This window comes from Prunus persica, chromosome G6, assembly GCF_000346465.2.
Source record: "Prunus persica cultivar Lovell chromosome G6, Prunus_persica_NCBIv2, whole genome shotgun sequence".
Taxonomy (NCBI): domain Eukaryota; kingdom Viridiplantae; phylum Streptophyta; class Magnoliopsida; order Rosales; family Rosaceae; genus Prunus; species Prunus persica.
In genome coordinates, this window is record NC_034014.1 from 26,386,705 (window position 1) to 26,412,081 (window position 25,377).

The 25,377-nt window shown below is 38.5% G+C and overlaps 5 protein-coding genes and 1 long non-coding RNA gene across 7 annotated transcripts; 5 read left to right on the plus strand and 1 right to left on the minus strand.

Annotated features, from left to right (window-relative positions):
* Positions 1,898-3,771, plus strand: LOC18772684 (mitoferrin). The gene is made up of 2 exons (XM_007205485.2): positions 1,898-3,138; positions 3,339-3,771. The coding sequence occupies exons 1-2, from the start codon at positions 2,368-2,370 to the stop codon at positions 3,546-3,548; spliced, it is 981 nt and encodes a 326-aa protein (XP_007205547.1). The 5' UTR covers positions 1,898-2,367; the 3' UTR covers positions 3,549-3,771.
* LOC18772512 (uncharacterized protein At5g01610) lies at positions 4,083-6,164 on the minus strand. The gene is made up of 3 exons (XM_007205956.2): positions 5,770-6,164; positions 5,363-5,417; positions 4,083-4,684 (listed from the first exon to the last, which is right to left on the minus strand). Exons 1-3 carry the CDS (start codon positions 5,854-5,856, stop codon positions 4,314-4,316), a joined length of 513 nt encoding a protein of 170 aa, XP_007206018.1. The 5' UTR covers positions 5,857-6,164; the 3' UTR covers positions 4,083-4,313.
* On the plus strand, positions 7,361-8,319 carry LOC109949560. The gene is made up of 2 exons (XR_002272010.1): positions 7,361-7,738; positions 7,968-8,319. It is a non-coding gene; the product is annotated as an uncharacterized LOC109949560 (long non-coding RNA).
* Positions 10,259-11,471, plus strand: LOC18772948 (abscisic acid receptor PYL4). The gene has a single exon (XM_020565488.1). The coding sequence runs from the start codon at positions 10,530-10,532 to the stop codon at positions 11,187-11,189; it is 660 nt and encodes a 219-aa protein (XP_020421077.1). The 5' UTR covers positions 10,259-10,529; the 3' UTR covers positions 11,190-11,471.
* Positions 14,145-16,616, plus strand: LOC18772883 (protein trichome birefringence-like 34). The gene is made up of 5 exons (XM_007205156.2): positions 14,145-14,904; positions 15,058-15,235; positions 15,482-15,678; positions 15,844-16,002; positions 16,136-16,616. The coding sequence occupies exons 1-5, from the start codon at positions 14,474-14,476 to the stop codon at positions 16,482-16,484; spliced, it is 1,314 nt and encodes a 437-aa protein (XP_007205218.1). The 5' UTR covers positions 14,145-14,473; the 3' UTR covers positions 16,485-16,616.
* LOC18772213 (protein trichome birefringence-like 35) lies at positions 17,646-20,852 on the plus strand. 2 transcript variants are annotated; one of them, XM_007205142.2, is made up of 6 exons: positions 17,646-18,110; positions 18,278-18,557; positions 18,836-19,007; positions 19,305-19,501; positions 19,599-19,748; positions 20,311-20,852. In XM_007205142.2, exons 1-6 carry the CDS (start codon positions 17,915-17,917, stop codon positions 20,639-20,641), a joined length of 1,326 nt encoding a protein of 441 aa, XP_007205204.1. In that variant the 5' UTR covers positions 17,646-17,914; the 3' UTR covers positions 20,642-20,852. The 2 variants fall into 2 exon arrangements, with proteins under 2 accessions (XP_007205204.1, XP_020422975.1); XM_020567386.1 differs by having other exon boundaries at positions 17,705-18,110; positions 19,599-19,730.

Consider the following 25,377-nt stretch of genomic DNA (forward strand, 5'->3'; position numbering starts at 1 on the left):
AAACCCAGCTTGTAGATCCGTGGACGTTGGTTATGATTGGACTGATTTTAATTTTATTTTTTTCTAGGCTCGTCCAGTCCAGGTCACAATTGCCTGCTACACTACTCTAATCAGGGGTGAACCATGTCAAATGAAATGGGTGCGTATACAATATTTGGTGATGTTAGGTTACTGGAGGTCTTTTGAGAACGGGTGGAGGGTTCAATTTTCTTAAGCTTTCATTGGACACAAAACGCAGATGGATGAAATGAGCTGTTGAGGAGTTGAATGAGATGCAAAATCTTCAAAATTTATGAGGAAAAGGTGCATGTCCTAATGGAAAATTGGTCATGGAAGACATTTTATTATACTCTTCGGCATCGTTTAGTTGGCTGGTCTGAAAAAACATTTTACTAAACTTTAACCCTTTTATTTTGGATCTCAATCGTAAACTCATGTTCCGGTCCGGAAACACATTAACGCTCACTAAAAACCGGCCACCTCTAATTAGACTTGTCATATCCAAGTTAGTCCACCAAACGAGTGCTTTCAAGTTTGCCACATAACTCAGGCCAAGAGGCCAAAAGGCTCTGGACAACATCAGAAAACAAGCATACCAATGAGTTACGCAAGGAATCTGCAAAAATGAACAACATGCATATCAGACATATCAGCTTTGTCTGATATGGAATGAGGAACCTTCACGTTAAACATTAATGTCGACACCATGCATATGTATGATGGATGTGTGACTATATATATTGAGGGATTGAAGGATGGTGTCGACATTAAGGACATACTGAGAGCTTTCATTGAGGGATTTCTGTTTATTTAAAAGGGTATCTTTGTAAAGCTCACTCCGCATTGTATTTCGTTAATTCAAACCGTCTATTTTTTAAATAATCATTCAAATATCATTTCTACAAAAAATCATTTGAATTCGATATCATTTGACCACTCAATTGAGTTATTGAAATTTTAGTACTTTCTTGAAGCACCGTGTTCATTGATTTTGTAGGACACAATTGGATATTGCAACGGTTTATGATTTCTCTAATTTTTTGCAAAGATGATCTATGAATGTAGACTTAAAAAATAGATGATTTAGATCGTTAAAAAAAATTCGTAGAAGACCCTAAAGAATACCCTTTAAATAAAATTATTTAAAAAATTCCTCAATAAAAAATGAACTAATATATATATATATATATAAGTGTGTGATATACTCTCTCCCTTTCTCCCTTCACAGCAGATAAAGTCATAAACTACGATGGAAGAGTTTTTGTCCGTTTCAGAACCACAAAATGTCTCACAATTTTTGTTTTATTACTCCTCACATAATACATTCTCCACCATAATTTGTCTTGGGCTACTGTCTTTGATCAACTAAGATTTATTATAATTGAATCCCAATACGTACGGTTGTGGAGATGACACGTAGCACTCCCGTGGTAGTTATTATGGGAGCCTCATCAGGGGATTGTTTCCCATTGATTTGAGATTGAATTGAAATGCGAAATTTTTTGAGAGTGATGGAAGCTGATTGTGGTAAGACGGTGTGCATGTGGACACAAACCAGGATTGAAGCTTGTGGATGGCACAAGCATGGCATTTTATTTTGTCCTTAAGCTTATGGATTTGTCTTCCCCTCTGGAACTCACAATTCACTCAATTTTGTGTGAATTTTACAGGGTAATATACCCTAGATAATTCTTATTTCTTTCCCTAATGGTTTGTATTTTCTATCATCTTATTTATGTCGGTCCAAATTCTTTCCTTAGTCATGATTGATAAAGAACATAAACCTTGTAAGGGGTTTGTAGCTCAAGTGGTTAAGAGCATTTATCTTTGCATCCGAGGTCATAGGTTCGATTTTCCTCTCCCCAATATTGTGTGTATAAAAGAAAAAACATAAAACTTCAATATGGTTGCAGTTACTGCAACTCCAAGTTTATAGGAAGAAATGAACTTTGGGGTGTCACTTAATTTACAAACACTCTTTTCAAACGCCTAGTCTAGTCCACTGAAATGGTAACAGAAAAACCAGTTTTACTCTATTTAGGCACATTTTAATATCTCCCAGTTACAAAAACAGGATCTTTTCTGATTCTCATTGATCTCTCAAAGACTCGATTTTGATTACTTTCTCTCTCTCATTCATTCTAATCTTGATATGTGTAAATGTAATTCAGTCTCTTTCTCTCTCTCTCTCTCTCTGCACATTTTATCTTAAATCCTCCCAAAACCAAAACTCTCTCTCTACATGGAGACAACCCAATACTTCTCTTTCAACCAGAAAGCGATCTGCAAACCCCAATTATTCAGTCCCTCTTTTAAACTCTCCTACCCTATTTCCACTCTCCTCCACCACTACCACTGTTCCTCACCATGGCCACTGATGCCTCCCCTGCATTCAGAACCGTTCCTCAACCCCACGACTTCCACCCCGAAATATCGGTATCTCTATCACCCACCCACGACGGCCTTGAGTTCAGGCAGTTCATGATTGCAGGCTCCATAGCTGGCCTAGTTGAGCACATGGCTATGTTCCCAGTAGACACCCTCAAAACCAGGATGCAGGTTTTTGGTGGGTCTTGCTCTGTTCAGCCAATCGGTGTTCGACAAGCCCTCGGATCGATTTTGAAACTTGAAGGCCTTGCAGGTCTCTACCGTGGGATTGGGGCAATGGGACTTGGTGCAGGACCTGCCCATGCTGTTTATTTCTCAGTTTATGAGATGTCCAAGGAGTTTTTCACACGTGGAAATCCAAATAGTTCAGCTGCGCATGCAGTTTCCGGAGTTTTTGCAACTGTTACAAGCGATGCTGTGATCACGCCCATGGATGTTGTGAAGCAGAGGTTGCAGTTGCAGAGCAGCCCTTATAATGGTGTTGCAGATTGTGTGAAGAGGGTTTTGGTGGACGAAGGAGTAGGAGCTTTTTACAAGTCCTATAGGACCACTGTTGTGATGAACGCCCCATTTACTGCTGTGCATTTTGCTACATATGAAGCTGCAAAGAGAGGGCTAATGGAGGTGTCGCCAGAGAGCGCCAGCGACGAGAGGTTGGTGATTCATGCCACTGCTGGGGCAGCTGCTGGGGCTTTGGCTGCTGCTGTCACTACCCCTCTTGATGTTGTGAAAACCCAATTGCAGTGCCAGGTTAGAAGCTTTGTTAATTTGTTGCTTCAGCGTGCAAGTTTTTAATCCAAATGTTAATGGATTTTATTGGGGTTTGAATGCAAAGTCTTGATGTTGTTTGCAAGTAATTCAAAGCATGCCCTGAGCGATTAAGTTTGGGGATTTGCTTTAAGCTAAATTTATTATGAAGTTATGAACCAAACTGTTCTCTTTTCACATAGGGGGTGTGTGGATGTGATAGATTTTCTAGCAGCTCGATAGGGGATGTTATTCGAAGCCTCGTGACGAAGGATGGATATCGAGGGCTTATGAGAGGTTGGGTTCCCAGGATGCTCTTTCATGCTCCTGCAGCTGCAATTTGCTGGTCTACTTATGAAGCATCAAAAAACTTTTTTCAAGAACTCAATGGCAGTGAGAGTTGCAGAACCTGATCAGGTAACATTCAAGGTTGCATATCTGCAGAAACCTCAACTGGGGTTCTCAATTCTCATCCTGGAGCAGCAGCATTTGGAGTTCCACATGCACAAAATCAACTCAGTCCAAGCCCTTGTTCATGTAAAAACAATTATGTAGATATAAATTATCAATCGAAGGGGGAATGATCATTCCCAGCTTCTAACTGCTTGGCAAAAACGAACTATTCTTCATGGATTATATGCTTAGGTGCTTGCTACTCCATCTATTCTATTCTACATATTATAGGTGCAAACACACGAAGTTTTGCGACAAACAAGACAGGAACACAGCTAATCTAGTCAGTGTCACAAATTTAGCCAATTTCATCCGTGTGTTTTTCTCCGTTCCTAAATGTAGTTATTTCCGTCTCAGTTCTGTTAAAATATATTCTTAAACCATTTTTAAATTACTAAAAACTTTAGTTATGTACCAGCACAACTTTTTGAGAATAATATTACTTAAACGGTATGGCAGGGCGCCAGAAATTTACCTACAAGGACACGGTAAAGTACTCGAACCAGAATTGGCCATTGGCCAACATGATCTCTGATCACTGCATCAAACATTAGAAAATGTTCAACCCACCATACAGGAGAAAATATTAACTGGATCAAACCGTTCAACATCCACAGGAAAACATACATGAGTTGATCAAACCAGTTTTCATACAAGCAAAACGGTTCAACAACTTTAACCAACTAAATTACACAATAGTAACCGATGAGCATTATGACCTTTTTTTAAAACTTCTCTACAGTGATGCCGTCTCTAAGAACCTCATACGCCTCTCTATTCCTGGTTCTCTTCAACCCAGCTGTGAAATGGAGCTTTGATCCCTCAGATGTGATACAGGACACATTTACCCATATAATCACCTTTGTCTTCATCCCCTGGATGTCTTCTAGCCTTCCTTTCTTCAAATATCCAGTTACAATGGTGAAGAAACGTAAAACAGATGAATCTCTGTAGCCCACTTCACAGGCTGCCGGTATGTAGACTGTAAGTTTTCCCGTCTCCTCATTAAATTCATAGTTGGTAGCATCACGAGGAAATATTCCTACTGCCATGTCAAAATCCTTTAGAAGCTCAGGCAATGGCTTTTGCATTTTTCCTGTGAAGAGAACACTTACTGTTATTTATAATGCGATGGAAATTTAAGAAAAAAAACAGACCTACACACAGATTAGAAAAACTTAAATAAACTCTTTTCAATCTACTACGCCAACCCAATGACCCAGTTCGCACCAAAAGAGGAGAAAAATAATATAAAACAGTATGAAAGAGTATTAACAGGGATATGACCTAATCTGTACATACATCCTGAAGATAGCAGTTTATATAATCCAAAATCTAGACCATTAAAGCACCACTCCCCCCTCCCTGGCAGCACAAATACAACATATATCACTCAATGTTTTTCTTCCGCCTTGTAAAGTTATGTTATTTCAAGAAACCCCAACAGTAAGACCCATTCTTAAACTCCATTTACGGCATCATCGAAAATCAAGCAAGTCAAATCCACATCAAAAGGGTCATATACTCATATTTACCCTGCTCTGCATTAACCAAGAAACCAATTCAAGCATATGAAAAAACCCTTCAACAACCACATTGCATTTTACAGCTCTGTCACACGCTCACTTTTAATTGCCACTATGATCTATCAAAACCCTGAATCAATTCTACAAATGTCAGAACTTTCTGACTTGCGAAGTCAGTCATATAATAGCATACATTAGGTTAGTGTAAGAGGCAAAGTAACTAAACAGAGTGAGCAGAAAAAACTAACCTTTGAGTTTATTAACCAACCATTTGGTTCCTCCTTCGATGCTAGTTTGCAATGACTAATCATTACACAAACAATGTTAGTATACAAATATGTAATAAAACCCACACAAAAAAGTAACGGAACGAAAACAAAACCCAAATTGGGGAAAGTATTAATCTTGACAATTAATATATATGGAATCAATCATCCTTCAGATTTAATAAAACAAAAATTAAACGAACGAGTAAATCTAATGACGATTACGAAAGTGGGTTACTCAAAGAAAACTCAGATCATACAAAGAAATCGACTTTCAGAACCGAAATCGTTAAGAACAAGAGAACCCTAAGTGGATCCTAAATCACATCAAAAATTCAAAATCAAAACTAATTAAATTGAGATCCAGATGGGCGTAGAAAGAAACGCACGTTTATATCATCCCCGACGGAGGTGAGCTCCTTGTTGGCCTTCTGGCTGAACCAGTAGGAACCCGCCTTGTTCAAAATCTGATCCATGCAAGTTGTTCTCCCTCTGTCTCGGCGATGTGTTGATGGGGTGGAAGGAACCGAGCAGATTGTTTGAGAGAGAACAAGGCTGGCCTCTGCGTCTCAGCCTTGGTTCTGATGACTTGTTCTCAGAAATTCTCTCCCACCTCAGAAATTTCCATTCAATTTCGGACTGCTATCCGCTCGTTCAATATTCTTTTTTGCACGCCAGGTCGTTTCATTCTATACAATAGCGCATATGATAACCTGTGGGCTTTCCCTCATTTGACCGCGCATTACCGTCAAGGGAAACGACTGCCGTTTGTTCTTCATTTTGTTTATTGGTCGAAAATTTGTTCTTCATCTATCTATTATATATACATAAATTATATATTTGTTTTGTTTTCCTATACAATTTCCTTATAACTTATTTTGCTTGGTTACATAAAAGAATTGTGAATCTTTATAGGTTTTGCAATGGTTTGTATGCACTGTTTGTTCTTCTTATACATATTGGCAGAGGTATTGTATTTAAGTTTTTAACTTTTTTTCTTTAATAAATTTTTTAAATATTAATCTTTTAAAAATAGTACAGCCATGCGGCTTTACTATGGTTTTCTTAAAAAAATAGTATATCCGATCGGCTATACTCGGTTTCACATTAGGCCCCAGGCGGGTCCTCTTTTTGTTTATTTATTTATTTATAAATAGTATAGCCGTGAGGCGACACTGGGATATTTTATTTTATTTTACGGTTTTTAAAAAAATAGTATAGCCAAGCGGCGATACTTGGTTTCACACATCTACGGCGAGAGACTAACCCCATTTTTTATAAATAGTATAGCCATCCGGCTTTACTACTGGTTCTTTTCTTTAAAAATAGTATAGTCTTGCGGCTATAATTGGGTTCACACGTGGTCACCTAAACGCTAAACTAGTCCCCTTTTTTCCATAACTAGTATAGCCGCGCGGCTTAACTGTGTTTTTTTTTATAAAAACAGTATCGCCGCGAGGCTATACTTGGTTCCACACGTTGACTCCTAAACGACAGGTGAGTCCTCTTTTTATTTTATTTGTTTATAAATAGTATAGCCGTACGGTGATACCCCGGGTAATTTTTAAATTTTTTTTTAAAACAATATCACCGCGCGGCTATACTCCTTTTTTTTTCAAAATATTATAGCCGTTCAGCTATACTCTTTATATATACCAGGTCAATGTAATTAATATATATATATAATTAATCAAAATATGGGCATTGGGCTCTATGATTTAAATTAAACCCAATTATTTATTTATTTATTTGAATTATTTTTAAAATTCAAAAGAAAAAAATACAATTAAATTATTAATTAAAAACAGAAATAATATAACAAATTGATGCAACCTGCAATTTAAATAATTTGTAATTAAATTGGTCATTAAAATTTAGAAAACAATCGAACTAGTTCTATATATAGCTGATTGATTGACTCTTCTTGGCCTCCAAAGGCCGCTGCCCTATTTAGACCTCGAAAGGAAAGGAAACTACATTTAGGTAGATAGATAGAGGAAGATATCAAAACAACAAGTTGTGTTTAATTCGTATAATTATATAGGCGTAGCCTCTAGAGTTTCGTCGTATCCAGAACCCTGTTTCTAATCCAAACCCAGTTCCCGGGGAAAAGCATGCATGCATGCATAGAGACTTGATCACAGTGTTGCTGTGCATGCCAATGCCATTCGTCATCAACCTGTGTCATCAACCTTTTTCTTCGCTATGAAGTATTTGTTTTACTTCTTCTTCTTCTCTCTCTAGCTCTTTTCGCCCTAGATATTTAGCTACTTCCCATTCTTTTCTATATGCAGCTTCGATCCGTCGAGCCAGCAAAAAGCACACAAGCATTTTAATTATAATAATGTAATAATTAAGGTTGGTACATTACTTTTCAATTCCACTGCTCGAAGAAGTATAAGATAGATATATCTGTGTGTATCCAGTCCAGCTACACTTGAGCTCAATGTTCGCACAATTTGTAACCACTTTATTTGGTCTTTAAAATATTCTTATGCAATCCTACCAGTATAGATTTTTTTCCCATTTAAGTATTAATATTTCAGCAGTTGCTAATCTCTGCTTTCCTTTGAAAATTATTTAATAGCTTTGGGGCATATCACAATCTTGGACAAGTTGAGCATCAGATTCATCATTCATAAAGAAGCTCATCTTTTGAACTCACATGATCCAGTTGCCAAGTTAAACACGAAGAATCAGCGCGAAAATGACAATGTTATGTCTTAATTCTTAGTTTAAGAGGCTTGATGATTGTAACAACACCTACATAGGAAAGAAGAAGTGCTTTTATGTATATATCAAAATTATAGTTCGTAACTTTAGTGGTTTTATTTTTCTTAATTTTGGAAGAGATAGACAAGTTGGAATTGTCTTTTTCATATACAATATATTAGGTGTGTTTAGTAAATGTCAAGTGGAATGAAGTCGGTGTTCTATACAAAGAAATTTGTTAGAAGAATATAATCAATCTAGAAGAAAGATATCAACAAGGTAACATTTGAATAAAGCAACCAAGTGGGTGAAATTTTTTGAATAAATAAATATATATATATATATATGACAAATCAGAAACCGTATCCAATTGTGTCCTACAAAATTAATGAACATGGTATTTTGAAAAAGTACTTAAATTTCAATAATTCAATTGAGTGATCAAATGATATCGGATTTAAGTGATTTTTTTGGTAGAGATAATTTTTGAAAGAGTATCTACAAAATAGACGGTTTGGATTAGTGAAATACAATATGGAGTGGGCCCTATAAAGTTGTCCCTCAAATGAACTAATTTGAGGGATCTTAAATTAGTGAAATACAATACGGAGTCGGCTCTACAAAATTGTCCTTAATTTGAGGGATCTCTAAGCTCTATGGCCCCGTTTGGTTCATGAGAAAGGAGGCTTGGAAATGGGAATTCAATTGCTTTCCCATGTTTAGTAAGTCCAGACATGGGAAATAGTTGCCTGGCACATGTGAAAGTAAGGGGAGAAAGTGAAGCCCCCCTCTTAACTTGGGTTTTGTTTTCCCTTCTCATGGGAAAGTTTGGGAAAATGAGCCAACATTCAATGCACAATTTTCATGACTATTTTGTCCCTATAAACAATTTAGAATTACAACATATCATTAAATATATTTTTTTTATTTGATTTAATATGGGTATAATTGAAAAATTATACAAACTTTATTTTCCATTCCTACTCAAAACAAACATGGGAAAGAAAACAAAGTGAAATCTTCTGGTTACTTTATAATTGAAAAATTATACAAACTTTATTTTCCATTCCTACTCAAAACAAACATGGGAAAGGAAACAAAGTGAAATCTTCTGGTTACTTTCCCGACATTACCAAACGTGGGAAAAGAATCTTTCATTCCCATTATTCGAGAAATAACATAAGAAGTGATTTCCTCTCAAATACATTTCGTGAACCAAATGGGACCTATATATATTCGAAATGGGTCCAAATTTTGGCTCTACGCACTTTTGGACAAAAAAGGGGTCTCATTCTGATACACGAACGGCGATGCAAGGAGTGTGGAAGAGTTAACGCTGCCTAAACATGAAAATGGATATATCTTATCCCTATGGCTTACTTTACACCCCACTTGATACTCATTTGGCAATTGGCAAATTCACAACGGCATGTCTATTTTTGTTTTGAGATATCCGAACACTATTTTACCTAGCTTGCTTTCTATTTTCAATTGGTAAATATTGGGGGCAATGACCAAAAACCCCATATGAGTTATGTGGTTTATATATTAAGCCATTAAGCAAGAGTTGGGTTTTACCCTATACAACTTTGAATTGCTTAAGGTTGTAGAGTTCCTATCCAAAGGACCACAGGCAATTGTGAATTCAAATTATGCATGGTCCAATTTCTTCAAATTAAGACAAACTCTGTTCACCAACCGGTGGTCCGATGGTGGCCAATGCACCTTCATATTCACAATATTTGAAATACATGCATACAGTGTTATGAAAACTTTTATTAGATGTAGATGTTCGAGATTGGAGAGTGAAACTTCATTATCAATATTTTTATTGTTTTCAATTATTACCTTTTATTTTTTTTAAAATGAAAATCAAATTCTTGACCTAACCTAACATCCTTATAAATTTCAACTAATCTAGTAGAGAAAATTATTCAAAGTCATGAGTTGGGGAATGGTATTTAAAGGAAATGATAACTTAATTAAATGCTCCTTTTTTTTCAGGAGGGTCAACTGGTAATCTAGCAAAATTTAAAATTTAAAATTTAAAAAAAAAAAACCAGGAGAGGGTTATTATGTAACTTCAACGCGACCAACTTGTGCTTATTTCCCCCCTTTTTTTATCTTTTTCTTTTATGGCTCAAAGGACCAACTTGGTTCTATTTTATAAGACCCACATGAACTTTCATCAATAAAATATTCACCCATTCTTGGCTTTGAAAAATGCAACCAACTCATCTCTCTGCTTGTGCGTGAGAGAGAGTGAGAGAGAGAGAGAGAGAGAGAGAGTGCATAAGTAGAAGAATTAAGATCAACCACCGGAAAAGCAGAGCCTCCTCTACCAGAAGAAGCAGCTGAAAGCGACCACTATTTATTTATACCAAAAACCCAAAAAGCTATACACCAAAATCCCCCCCACAACACTTAAATTACCCATATGCCTCCCAACCCGCCCAAATCCTCGGTCTTACTCCACCGCATCAACACCCCAACGTCCGCCGAGTCCAATACGGCGTCGCTGCAGTGCCAAAACCAAAGGGGCGGAGGAGCGCTTCTACTCGGTAACAATAATAACAATAACAAGAGGCGGGCCCCACTCCCGGAAGCGCTGGAGCGCCACCACACGCACGCGGTTGGGCCTGACCAGTGCTGCTCGGCCGTGACGCAGGAGATCGCGGCCCCGGTGTCCACCGTGTGGTCGGTGGTCCGGCGCTTCGACAACCCGCAGGCCTACAAGAACTTCGTCAAGAGCTGCCACGTCATCGTCGGCGACGGCGATGTGGGCACTCTGCGCGAGGTGCGGGTGATATCGGGGCTGCCGGCGAACAGTAGCACGGAGAGGCTGGAGATCCTGGACGATGAGAGCCACGTCATAAGCTTCAGCATGGTGGGTGGGGACCACCGGCTCTCGAACTACAAGTCGGTGACGACGCTGCACCCGTCACCCTCAGGCGGGACGGTGGTGGTGGAGTCGTACGTGGTGGACGTGCCGCACGGGAACAGCAAGGAGGACACGTGGACGTTCGTGGACACGATTGTTCGCTGCAACCTCCAGTCACTGGCTCACATCGCCGAGAATTTAGACCGACGCAAGTAATTATATGAAGCAATGATTTAATTAATTATATTATAACTTAATTAGCTTCTTCTTCCTTTCGTGTCTGTCCGTCCGTCCGTCCGTCCGTCTGTCTGTCTCTGTAGTGAGCTAAGTCAGTGGTTGCCTATTGATGGTTATACGCCGTCGTTTTGTGGTTCTTAAAGTCAAAATCCGATGAAACAGTCAGTCACAGTCACAGTCACAACCGCGGTTCAATGGTTAATGTTGTTTAATTAATGCTTTATATTATGTATATATATTAAGGGAATTTTCTATTTTGAATGGTTTTGGTTTGTGTAGATCCCATATTAATTATAATATATTAATTAGAAAGAAGAGAAAAAGGGTCAATAATGTTATATTGGCAGAAGACATGCAATGCATGATGGCTGTGACGAAAATGGTGTTAAAATTGATGTGAAAAGAAAGAGCAGGAAGGAAGGCAGGCAGCTAGGCAGCCTATTGTTTTGTTGATTAACTCTTTTGGTTGATTGATATGCGTATGGCCGGCCAATGGCAGTACTGACTGAGTATACTGAGGCAGTGGGGGCTCTGGTAGCAAGAAAACTTGAGAATATAATGACACGTTACGTGTCATTGCGTTATTGATCGGAATAGCAAAAAATATTATTCCCGTAATATGAGATATTATAAGTACTAATTAATGATCATGTAGATAATGTGGATGGTACAAATGTTGTTAATCACAAGTTAATCAGATTGATCAGTTGAAGGGTTAAGGTCTGAGTTTAGTTAAGGGTCTCTAATTGGCAATTGAATTAGCATGGTACATACGCATACGACTAGCTGTCTGTGTGTCTGGTAGCCAATATGGGAAAGCCAACCTTGTTAGAATAGAAATACGTAGAGTTATACTATTTTTCGGTCCGAAAAAATACAGCTGATATATATAGTTGTAAAATAATACATATATATGTGTACTGAAAATGAATACATGATAATAAAACTTGCCGATGAAAATGATCTAGAAATGTTTAAAACAATGGGAAAGCTGAAAATGAAGACCAGCTTCGTGATATTTATGTGTTTATAAATGAAAAGAAGGTAGCAAGTAGAAAATGAGATAGTGAAAGGGAAATGAAAAGCTATAAGGTAGGAATGAATAAAGGAGGAAAAAAAAAAAGAATAAGAAAGCAAAGCATGTTGTCGTGTTGTATGGAATGGAAATTTTGGAGCGGTGGAATGAAAAGCATGCATGGGGTTTTTGAAGCATATTTGCATTAAAAAACATGGTGAACAACGTGACGAGAATCAATATCTTATTTCCCTGCCCTACCCCACCACCCTTGCAACTTGACTTTTTGATAACGCAACTAGCAACTGGCAGCTTCAAGCTTCAAGCTTCTAGCTTAGCTGTTTGTTGGAAAAAAGAAGAAGAGAAAGGAAACATGCAAAGCAATATTTAGTTGCAACTTGCTGTCTCTCTGTCTCTCTCTCATAGTCATTGGGGGTTAAAGAAATATGCAAGTTGGGTTGGCTTCAATGGTTTCTTTTGAATTGGATTGGATTGATCTGTGGCTGAGATTGTGAGTTTTTATTGTTTTTGTTTGAATGGGACTAAATATTTGCAAGTTGGTGAGCAAGTGGGAGGAGGGAGGAGAGGGAGGAGGAGGGATGGCTTTTTAATGATCCCCGTGTATTCTCTCTCGTCTACTTTTCAATTCCTTCACGCCAACCCCAATCACCCCATATGACCCGTTCCATCTCTCTCTCTCTCTCTCTCTCTCTCTCTCTCTCTCTCTCTCTCTCTCTCTCCATTGCTGACCTGACTGCATCATCATCATGGGTCTTCTATGGCTTTTTTGCTTTTTCAATGGAATTTATTGATCAATATTGGGATTACATCACTCATGACCTACCTACCTGCTTCAAAAATTCATCATCTCTCTCACCCAATTAATTTCATTAAAGAAAAATAAAATAAATAAATAGAGGGTTGCCTTCCTAATTAATACTTTTGGGTTTGTATATAATTTTCTGTTATACATACACAATAAATTAGCTAATACATTTCAAAATGGATATTAACAAATTAATCTAAATGGATCAATTCTTACTTTCTGCGGTCAACATTAGTGTCCTGGAAACAATAAAGACTTCCGTGAAACATACTAAATATCCAGATCAATAATGTTATAACACGCATCATATCACTTTTAACAAAACAATGTATCCAATTGTTTTTCCATGGAAAGACGGGGAATTCACTTTTTCTTTTCAATTTTCCCATCTTCTTTTTCTACAGCCAGCCATTTTGCTTTTAGAACGTACGGAATAAGTAGTAGCTAGGGAACAAGGAGGGTGACACATAAATAGCTAGAATGGGCAACCAGTGAGGTGTTGAGGGGGATAGGGTAGGGGATGCCATTGCATAGATAGCCCAGAAGATGCATCTGATCCATATAATAAGAGGGTTTTTGAGTTTCCTTTACGACACAACATTTTTAGATGTGGAGATGCCAACCACATTATTTTTTTTCCAATGTATTTTGGCACCTACATTTTCAGCTAATTACTCTAAAATCCTAATCACAGCTAGCTTGTCGATCACACCAGTCCAAGTCTTAGGCCTTTCAATGGGTTCCATCCAACCAATTGAAGAACAAGAGTTTTGAGTGGTGTCACATCCAATTAGCCAATTTTCTACATGATCCAATTACTGGTCAAGGGGACTTTTGACACATCAGTATTAGCTGCCTGCCATCTAGTTAATCTCAAGCAACAAATTAATTAACTGCTAATTATTCCCATTAAATATTGTCTATGTTCAGTTAATGTACTAATAACGACCCTTATTTGACCTTAATATATATATATATATATATTTATGAATTAAGGTGGAATGTTCATGTTAAGCACTAGTTCAAGTTGTTTTGTCCTAATTAAGCAAGGACAAGGAACCATATATATGAAACCCAGATCGATCTATTTACATATCAACATCTCACCAAAACTTGTAACAATATATATATATAGCTTAGCCTAGACACATTGCTGTAAATACAATCCAAATAATTAAAGTACTTTGGCCCAGAGCAGCACAAACCAATTCAAAACTATTGCTGTCAATAAACTACCAAGAAATGCATTTCATCTGCTCCTAATAATTCCTGGATAAGAAAAAACTTGATCATGAAAATTGTTTCTCACCCACCACTTAGAGAAAAAAGCTTCAAAAGGGAGAAACCAGAGACTCCCCCCCAACATGCAAGCATCCAATTAGGCCAAATAGCTATAGCTAGAAAGAAAAAAAAAACAGAGAAATGATTCAAATGCTGCCTAAAAAGCACCAATTACTTCCTACGACAACATGGGGAATCAGAAGCAGCTTGCATTCCCTCATTGCAATTCTTGTAGCAACTCTTCTAATTGGAGCTGTTTATCTGACCCAAGATGGTGGATTGCAGCTATTGTATCAGGATTGTACTATAATTACCACATTGGAAACTAGAGCAGCAGGGGCAGAAGACCCAAAATTGTCAATTAGCAGCAGCAAAAGCAGAAGCAGTAGCAAAAGCAAAAGCAGCTGCAATTTGTTTTCAGGGAAATGGGTTTCTGATAACCAGTCTTATCCTATGTATAAAGAGAGACAGTGCACTTATATGTCAGATCAATTGGCTTGTGAGAAGTTTGGGAGAAAAGACTTGAGCTATCAGAACTGGAGGTGGCAGCCCCACCAATGTGACCTCCCTAGGTCTCTCTCTCATCCCTCTTTTTTCTTTTTCTTTTTTTCTTTTCTGGGTTGTAATTTCATGCAAATATATAATATGGGTTGTTCTTTTGGTTAATGTTTTCATAGGGTTTTTTGAGTTTTGTGGGACTTTGTTCATGTAATATTATAAGCTAGGTTCAATGCCACAAAGTTGCTTGAGAGGCTAAGGAACAAGAGGCTTGTGTTTGTTGGGGACTCGTTGAATAGAGGTCAGTGGGTTTCCATGGTTTGCTTGGTCGAGTCTGCCATCAATCCAGACCTCAAATCCATGCCCACCAAAGCCAATGGCTCTTTGCTCATCTTCAAGGCCACTGTGAGTTTCCTTTTCCTCTCAAAAAAAACCCAATTTATTTGGGCCTGATTGTAATTAGCAAAAACTAAGGCCCAAAATCACATATTTGCATTGCATATTCTTCCACCAACATAATAAAAATAGACAAAACAAAGAAACAGAATCTTCTGCTGTCAGAAGTCTCAGTTTCTTATGTTTCCTTCTCTTATTAGTTTAATATAATTCTGATTACGACGACTAATGTTTGTTTAATCTGATTTAATTAAGGAATACAATGCCACGATTGAGTTCTACTGGGCCCCATTGCTGGTGGAATCAAACTCTGATGATCCAGTGAACCACCGCGTACCAGATCGGATTGTAAGAGCGCAGGCAATTGAAAAACATGCAAGGCATTGGACTGATGCAGACGTTCTTGTTTTTAATTCATATCTCTGGTGGAGAAGGTCCCAAATGAACGTCTTGTAAGTATATTTTTGTTTTGCTATTGCATTGCATGACCTCCAAAAACCCAAGCAACGCTTTATGATCAAAATTAGGTAGAGGTTAGACAGAACTAACCATTTGACTTTGCATTAATACTTATTATTATTATTATTATTATTATTTTTTTTTTGGCAATGATTAAGGTGGGGATCTTTTGAAAGCCAAGATGGGATTTACAAGGATGTTGAGATGTTGAGGGTGTATGAGATGGCTCTCAGGACTTGGTCAGATTGGTTGGAGGTCCATGTTGATCGAACCAAGACCAAATTGTTTTTTGTTAGTATGTCACCTACTCACCAAAGGTATGCTTTATTTTATTTTATTTTATTTAAGATAAAAAGACGACGATAGTTGATGTGTTAATTAACAATTGACTATAAAAATTAATATTAATGTAATAAGTACGCATCAACGAATCACCACGTCATGTTGCAGTTCTAAAGAATGGGGCGAGTCAAGTAGGGAGAATTGCTACAAAGAAACACAGCCAATTACAGAGGAGGGATACTGGGGAAATGGATCAGATCCTAAAATGATGCGTCTGGTTGAGAATGTGCTTGATGGGTTGAAAGTAAGAGGTCTAGATGTACAAATCCTCAACATAACCCAACTCTCAGAGTACAGGAAAGAAGGGCATCCATCTATTTACAGGAAGCAATGGGAGCCTCTAACTGAAGAACAAGAATCAAATCCCAGCAGTTTTGCCGATTGTATACATTGGTGCCTCCCTGGAGTGCCTGATGTGTGGAATGAGCTCCTCTATGCTTACATTTTTCAACAATAACAACTTCTGTTTGGAAAAAAAAAAAAAAACCAAACAGATCAAGCTTGTAACATCTTATTTGAATTTGTAAAAATCATGAATGTTGATGGCATGTTTACTAATCCGTAATTAGATTATGAGGAATTGAATTGATGATGAGTTAGATTAAGGAGAATTAGATTTTGAATTCCTATTAAAGTTGTTTACTAAACCATATGGATTGAGGGGAGTTAGATTCCGAATTCCTATTGAAGTTGTTTAATCACATGGAATTGGGGTTTAAGTAGTATTAATTACTAAAATGTCCTCGTTGTTGGGTTAAAGTAGATGACAAATTTGGAATTTTTAAAATTGTGTGAGAATATAATGGGTTAAAAAAATGAATTCCTAATGGGTTAATTTTTCATGAATTAGAATACCACCTCCCATCTAAGAATTGAATTCCTCCAAAATTAGGAATGGACTCCACTTGCTTTTTAATTCTTTAATGTAAAATAAACACAGGAATCCTCCATAATTGGAATTAAATTAGAATTCCAATTCCTGATTAGTAAACACACAATGAATGAATTAGAAACATAAACACAATGGTTTAACTCAAGTAAATTTTTACTAAACACATCAAAACAAAGTAAAATTTAATGTCCATTTTTACCACTGTGAGATATGTCACATGTTTCAGCATTAACTTCAAAACACATAGCCTGTTTTAGCAAATCTCAAAGCATAACAAAGTTAGATTCTAAAGAAGTTTCACTTAATGTTGCTTTACCTTTATTTAGACAAAGTCTCTGCCTGTTAATATACTTTTCTAATTTACCAATAAAAGTCTTGAATTTGCGTTTTAGTATTCGTATAGTATGTATGCGTTTAATATATTATCACCCCTCTTATTAAGAGAAGCCTTAAAACAAAAAGCAAATGAAGCTTGTATTTGGGAATTTTGGCTTCTCCTGAACGGTGTAGTTCCCTGACTGCAAACAAACAAAACAACCCACCAATCCTATTATTACCCAAAGAAAACAACCAACCAATCATATAATCAACTTTTATGATAATATCTTAATACTAATTAAGGTATAATCTGACATGTAATGATAATATATGCATGCTAATAAAATCTTAAAAAGTAATGAGCAGAGTTGTTCAGCCTTAAACTTCCAAAGAGCAAGACAAATTGAGCTGATGATTTACCAAAACAGTCCAAAATATTAGGTCTTTTTTTAATAATAGACAATTATTTTCTTCTCTCACGGTTGGTGCATTAGCTTAGCCTTAATATTATTTACCTGCCTGCAGCACCCTCTCAGTTTTTTTCAGACAATGACTGTATGATTACTTGTAATCTCTGACGCTTATATGATGATGATTGAACAAATGTTAAAAAAGCCCCTTTCATAATTCTTTCTCTTTCAATTCTTTGGTCAATCAAGCAAGACTCAGTCTTCACGATGCAGAGGTGGAACAGAAAGAAAACCCAGTTTCCTGTATTGGTGTTCCTCTTATTTTTGTTCATAGTGTTCTCAAATCTCCACAGTGAAAATAGCATTCTGCAAATTCAAGATGGCCATGATCGTGCTCCTCGCCATCAAGATTCAATCACTTATGTAAAGCCAAATCTTTTCAGCCGTCAAAACCATGGTCCAGGTATGGCAGTGTTTGGTTTAGCTAAATAGGCCCTCTGGGTTCACTTTTCTGCAGTTGCTAAATCTTTATGTTAATTCTTGATCAATTTATTTACTGGGTCTGTTAAATTAGTGGTCTTTCTTTGATTTGGTGAAGTGGGTTGAAGTTGGTTTTTTTGTGAATTTCAGAGATTTTGGATAGATTCAGTACATGCAACTCCACCAAAGAGTACAGTGGTCGGAAAATTGCGTGGACTGACCGTAAGCCGAGGTACGGTCACCGGAGAGAGACTTTGGAGAGCTGTGACGTGTTCTCAGGCAAATGGGTGTTTGATAATAATTCCTATCCGCTGTACAAGGAATCGGACTGCCCATACATGTCTGACCAGTTGGCTTGTCACAAGCATGGCAGGTCTGATTTGGGCTACCAGTATTGGAGGTGGCAACCTCACAACTGCAACTTGAAGAGGTAAAAGAGGTGCTCCTCTTTCTTTTAATTGTTTTCCAATAACCAGTTTAGATTTTCCTTTGTTAATGTGCTTGGTTGGAACAAGAATTTTTCTCATGGGTTCTTGAATCAATAAACTGGAAATCATTTTGATGTGTATCAAACTCGTGTCGAATTACTAATTATATTTCACTGAATTGACTAGTATGACTAGAATGGTATATAATTCAGCTGCTGTTGAGTTTTCTTTTGTGCCTGATGTGAGGTTTCACTAATAATTTTTTTTTATTCCCCTGTAGATGGAATGCAACTGAAATGTGGGAGAAGTTGAGAGACAAAAGACTAATGTTTGTAGGGGATTCATTGAACAGAGGGCAATGGATATCAATGGTGTGTTTGTTACAATCTGTGATTCCCGCAGATAAGAGATCCATGTCGCCGAATGCTGCTCTTACCATTTTTAAAGCAGAGGTAAACAGAATTTCCGTCTAAGAAGTAAGACTGCAACTGAAACAAACCTCAATCTCAACTAACTGGGGCCTTGGTATCTATTAAGCTGCTCTTGTCTGACTAAGGCCAAAATGTGTTTAAGTTAGATAATACAATATTCATTAGGAAACAATGAAAGCAATAATAAATGTTTTCGAACAAGGACACACATGAAGTTTTGGGTGTGCTTGCCTGATTTCATTGCATGGCTAGCTGAAAGATATAATCTTGAATATCTCATTGCGCGGTTCTTCATTGCTTTCTTCGTGTCCTTTGCAGGAATATAATGCCACTGTGGAATTTCTCTGGGCACCGCTTCTTGTAGAATCTAATTCTGATGACCCAGTGAATCACAGATTGGATGATCGGATAATCCGTCCAGATTCTGTTCTTAAGCATGCATCAGAATGGGAAAATGCTGATATATTGATTTTCAATACCTACCTGTGGTGGCGACAAGGCCCAGTTAAGCTGTTGTGAGTATGTTGGCATTACCGTTCAGGTTTCAGTATATATCTTATATAGAAACATAATGAATTGATATCCTAATTGATCAGCTTACAATTCATACAGATGGAGCGCTGAAGCAAACGGTGCTTGTGAAGAGTTAGACAGTCTTGGAGCCATGGAGTTGGCCATGGGTGCTTGGGCAGATTGGGCTTCTAAGGTCAATCCCCTCAAGAAGCGGGTCTTCTTTGTTACAATGTCTCCTACACATCTCTGGTTATCCTACCACCTTTGCTCATATTTCTAGTGAAAGTTTTCAATCTTGGAAATAAGCTTGTTGAGACTTGAATGAGGTGGTCAACTAGGCATTGTCCTGGCATACACTGGTCAACTTTAGGACTATTTTAACTATACAACTATATTATGTCAAAATTGAAGTCCATAAAGATTAGAGAGTCTCCAAGGAGTTAGACATTAGACCTGTCCAAGATACTCAACCAGTATCCTTTTGTTCACTTAGGCTAGACTTGTGGGGTGACAGCTATCTTGCCATCTGTATTTAGCTGTCGCTTAATCTTGCCATCTGTAATTGCTCATTCATAATTCTAATTCAATCTGTGTATGAATAACTCGTAGTTCCCTTAAGTTGAAACTTGAATTAGAATTAAATCCTCCATTTGAAGCAAACATTAGGATTAATACAAAATCCTGATATTAGTCTAGTTCTAGTTTTAGGGAGGACCTTAAACTGCAATTTCATACATCTTTGGCTCAGCTCTATAAAACTACATTTTCATCTGTTGGAACCTTTATCCTATGTAATTTCCTGCATTTTTAGGAGTCGAGAGTGGAAGCCAGAAAGTGAAGGTAATTGTTATAGCGAGACATCCCCCATTGATTTGGAGGGCTACTGGGGAAGTGGTTCTGACCTGCCTACGATGCACATGGTGGAGAAAGTCCTCAGCAAGTTGAGTTCAAAGGTTTCCGTTCTCAATATTACTCAGTTATCGGAGTACCGGAAAGATGGTCACCCTTCCATTTACCGCAAATTCTGGGAGGCGCTGAAGCCTGAACAATTGTCAAATCCTGCGAGTTACTCGGATTGCATACACTGGTGCTTGCCTGGTCTACCTGATGTATGGAACGAGTTTTTATTCCATTTCTTGTGAACAAATGTACAATTCTTTCAAGGCCTTCTTAGTGGTTTCGTACAGCAATTTGCCTTGTTTTCTCAACTCGTGTGCCATTGTTACATGATTCCATTCTTTGCAAATATAGTGCAAGCATTCGACTTATCCTCTGTTCTAGCAATATTAGATCCATGTATGTATGCTGGATTTTCGTCAGTATCATGACTTCATTTATGAATTCCTCCAAATCTAATACATGATACAGGGCTTATGAAGTTATGACCCACAACTGCAAATAAAATTGCATTTATTTGCTTCCTCAAGCAATGATTATGTACATTAAACCCAATGCACAGTAAAACAAAAAATGGAGCTTCATATTTGATGATGAGCAGTGAGTCGGAGCAACATGGGAACAGTTTCCAAAGTAAAATAAAATGGGGAGAGAGAGAGAGAGAGAGAGAGAGCGGTACAAGGCGTTTAAAACTTTTGAACTCTCATATGCAATATGCCGTAGCTGTAAGGGAGATAGCTACAACGCCTTCAACCCTTCACAATTCACTATTGTACAAACATTTACTCACATAATAGAGATATGTGGACGAGACGAGATACGTTATAGTCGTTTACGTGCGCGTATGTAATTAATAATGTTAAATCACATGTACTTATCAAGGAAGAAGAATCTGTTTCAGATTCTTTTTAATCACAATAGTTGACTTGTTCTTCAAATATTTTGTATGTACTGTCATTCAAGACTTTTGCCGTTTATATATTTATTGTGCAATTATAAATATTGTAATATTTACACAAAGGAATACAACTTGAATTCAAACTCTTACATGGTATCAGCCTAAACGACCCCTTTCTCTTCCAAGCGATAACTTTTTCCCCCTCTCTCTCTCTAGCCGAACCCTCATGGCCTCTCCATCTTCCTCCTTCTCTCTTCCTGGTCACCACTCCTCCCATTTCATCAAGCTCACCGACACCAACTACCTCTTCTGGCTCCGACAAATAAAACATTTTCTCATTGATCACGGCTTGTGAAAATATGTTGATGGCTCCTCTCCTCAACCTTCTCCCTTTCTGCCCCTACCCACACCCTCTCCTAACCAAGCACCTGCTCCTCCTCACTCTAATCCTACCTATGAAACATGGTTTCAACAAGACCAACTCATTGTCAGTTACCTTACCAGCACTCTATCTGAATAAGTGTTGTCTCTCACCATTGGTTGCGACTCCTCAAAAGCAATTTGGGACTGCTTACAACGCCACTTCTTTCAGACTTCGATGGCCAGCAAATCAATCCTCCGTTTTCAACTCATAGACCTGTAAAAAGGAACATAAACTGTGGACCAATACCTTCGTCAAGCCAAATCTATTGCAGACTCACTTGCTGCCATCAATGACCCCGTATCCAATAAGGATCTCGTCACTGGCGTTCTTCGTGGCTTGGGTCTTGATTACAAAATGTTGGTAACTGCTCTTCTAAATTTTCCTTCTTTTCCTGATTTTGCTTACCTGCGTGCTCGATTGTTCTCCTATAAAGCTCAGACTCCTTACACTGATCTTGTTTACACTAGCTAATCCACGACTCTCATGGCCACTCAGTCTCAACCATTTTTCTCTCACCGTGGTGGCTCTTCTAGTCGTGGCACTGGACATGGGTGCAACGGTGGTAGTAGTGGTCTCGGCCAAGGAGGTCGAGGTTGGAACTCGCAGTAGCATCCATTCCAACCATGGTATTCCAATGGCTCTCCTGGCCCATAAAGTGGTTGGCAGCAGCAGTCTAATCCCGCCTGGGCTAACAACTGGCAGCAGCAACCCTCAGCCTCCCAATGGCCCAACCATTCTCCATGGCACCCTGGGTCCTAACCCCAGTCATCGTCCTTATGGCTCATTATCAACAACAATCGGTCCCAGACTCCTGGCCTCCTGGGCCCCCCATGGTGCCCCATGTACATCACTGCCCAACAAACTCACACATCTGTCCCTACTTCTTCCGTGGCTTTGAAAATTTTCCTCCATTTGTGAGTGCATAATTTCTCCAATCTCCTAACAATACCTCGAATCTTGACACCAGAGCCACCCATCATATGACTAGTACTGCCACCAACCTTTAGAACCCCCAATCCTACATGGGTAATGACTCCATATATTTGGGTAACGGTGATTCTCTAACCATTTCATCCACTGGTACTCTTCCTATTTCTTTAGGCTCTTCCATATATTCTCTTCGTAATGTTTATCATGTTCCTTCTCTCCGTACTAATCTTCTTTCCGTAGCTCGCTTTACTCGTGATAATTCTGTCTCTTTTGTATTTAATCCCATTTCTTTTCAAATTTATGACTTACAAACTAGTACTCTTCTTTTTCAGGTCCCATATTAAGATGGTCTCCATCCTCTCTCTTTTCCATCATATTTTCCCGTCAAGCATGCCTTTGCTTCCATTAATTCCACTGATTGGCATCGTCGTCTTAGTCATCCATCTTCGGCTATTTTGTCTCGTCTTTCTTCTTCATTAAATCTCAAATTAAATAATGAATTTTGTAATACTTGTGCCCTTCGCAAATCTACTCAATTACCATTTCTATTAATGAAATTCATGCCCATTCTCCCTTTTTATTATTCACTCTGATGTTTGGACGTCCCGTGTCACTTCTTCAACTGGTTTTCAATATTATGTCTTATTTACAAATGAATATTCCCGGTATACATGGATTTATCCCATGCGTCGCAAAAGTGAGGACTTTTACCATTTTCAAACTCTTATTTCCATGATACATAACATCTTCAATTCCTCCATCAAATTTCTTCAAAATGACAATGGCACTGAATATGATGACAACTCTTTCACTTAATACTGTCACAAATTAGGCATTCAACAACGATTCTTATGTTCCTACAACAAAATGACCATGCTGAACGTAAACACCGCCACATTGCCACAATAATTTGAACCCTCCTCACTACAGCACATGCCCTTCACATACTTTGCGTTGACGCGACACTTACTGTTGTACACCTTATAATCTCTTACCCACCCCAATCCTATCCTGGCAAACCCCATACACCAAACTCTTTAACCAACCTCTTGTCTATTTGGTTGTTCTTGTTACCCACATCTTGGTGTTTACAGAGAAAACAAACTTGCCAACCGTACCACTGAATATGTGTTTCTTGGCTACAATACTCAATATAAAGGCTATCGCTGCCTCGATCCCTCAACTAGTCGTGTATATACCTCTCGACATGTTTTATTTAAAGAAACAAGTTTTCCTTTTCAGCATTTGCAGGTCTCATCCTTCCCGGAGTATACTGAAATAAATTTCTATCATGTGGTCTCTGCCTTTCATTCTCTAGCACATATGGCCACTCTAGGACCATCTCCACATGTGCACATCCCACTGAGGCCCACACAGGACATTTGCCACGTTTGGCAGCTCCATCATTCCACAAGCTTCTAGTACCTCCATTATTCCACAAGCTTCCGGCACCTCCATCATTCCACAAGCTTCCGGCACCTCCATCCTTCTACAAGCAGTAATCCCCACACCACGACACAGCAGGGGTCTAGGTAGCGCAACACCCTTTAGTCCACATGGCGCGCCTCTTTTTGAGCCAGTCCAGGCCCTGCTCCATACATATTCCAGAAGATATTGCATACCACCTACGTAACCTGCGCAAGCACCGCTGGTCCTTGCTCTCATTCCCATTACGGACCCAGCTTCTCCACCACCTATTGAACCAGCATCGCCACCGCGTGCTCATCCCATGTGCACAAGTCTGTGTGATGGCATCTCTCAGCCTAAAAATCGCACCGAAGGCATAGTTTGATACCCGATCCCTCGTGCTCTTTTAACTGTCATTGACGATATTGAACCCACTTGTTTTTCTCATGCTTCCAAAAATCCAACATGGCGCGAGGCAATGTCTGAAGAAATCAATGCCTTGCTGCAGAATTAGACTTGGTCTCTTATTCCTCAATCTCACATACACACTCTAGTCGGTTATAAATGGGTCTTCCACATCAAGCATCACTCTGATGACATTATTGAACGCTACAAGTCCTGCTTGGCATTGACTACTTTGAGACCTTTAGCCCTGTTGTCAAAGTAGCCACAATTCGCACTGGTCTCAGTCTTGCTGTTTCCCGCTGATGGTCTTTACTGTAACTCGATGTCAAAAATGCATTCCTTCAAGAAGACGTATATATGGTTTAGCCCATGGTTTTGTGAACCCTGCTCATCCCACTCATGTCTGTAAACCTCACAAGTCTCTTTATGGCCTCAAACAAGCTCCACGTGCATGGTTTAATCGTATCAGCACCTTTCTCTTATCCCTTGGTTTTTCAAGAAGTTTGGCAGACTCTTCACTTTTTATCTTTCAGCAAGGATCCCACACCATCTTTCTCCTCTTGTATGTTGATGACATTGTGATTACTGGCAGTGATTCTTCTCTTTTACATAATTTTATATATGTTTTAAGCTGCCAATTTGACATCAAGGACCTTGGTCCTCTTAGTTACTTCTTGGGTTTATAGGTTGTCTCTCATGATGGTGCTCTTCATCTCAATCAACTCAAGTATGTTCATGATTTGTTACACAAGAGTAATCTCCTACATGCCAAGCCCGCTTCTACTCCTCTTGCAACCAAGTTTGTTCTAACTACCAGTGATGGTGACTTGCTTGCTTCTCCCGCAGAATACCATGAACTTGTGGGGCCGTCAACACTATGGCCCAGTTTATGAGCTCTTCTCGCTCTCCTCACATGG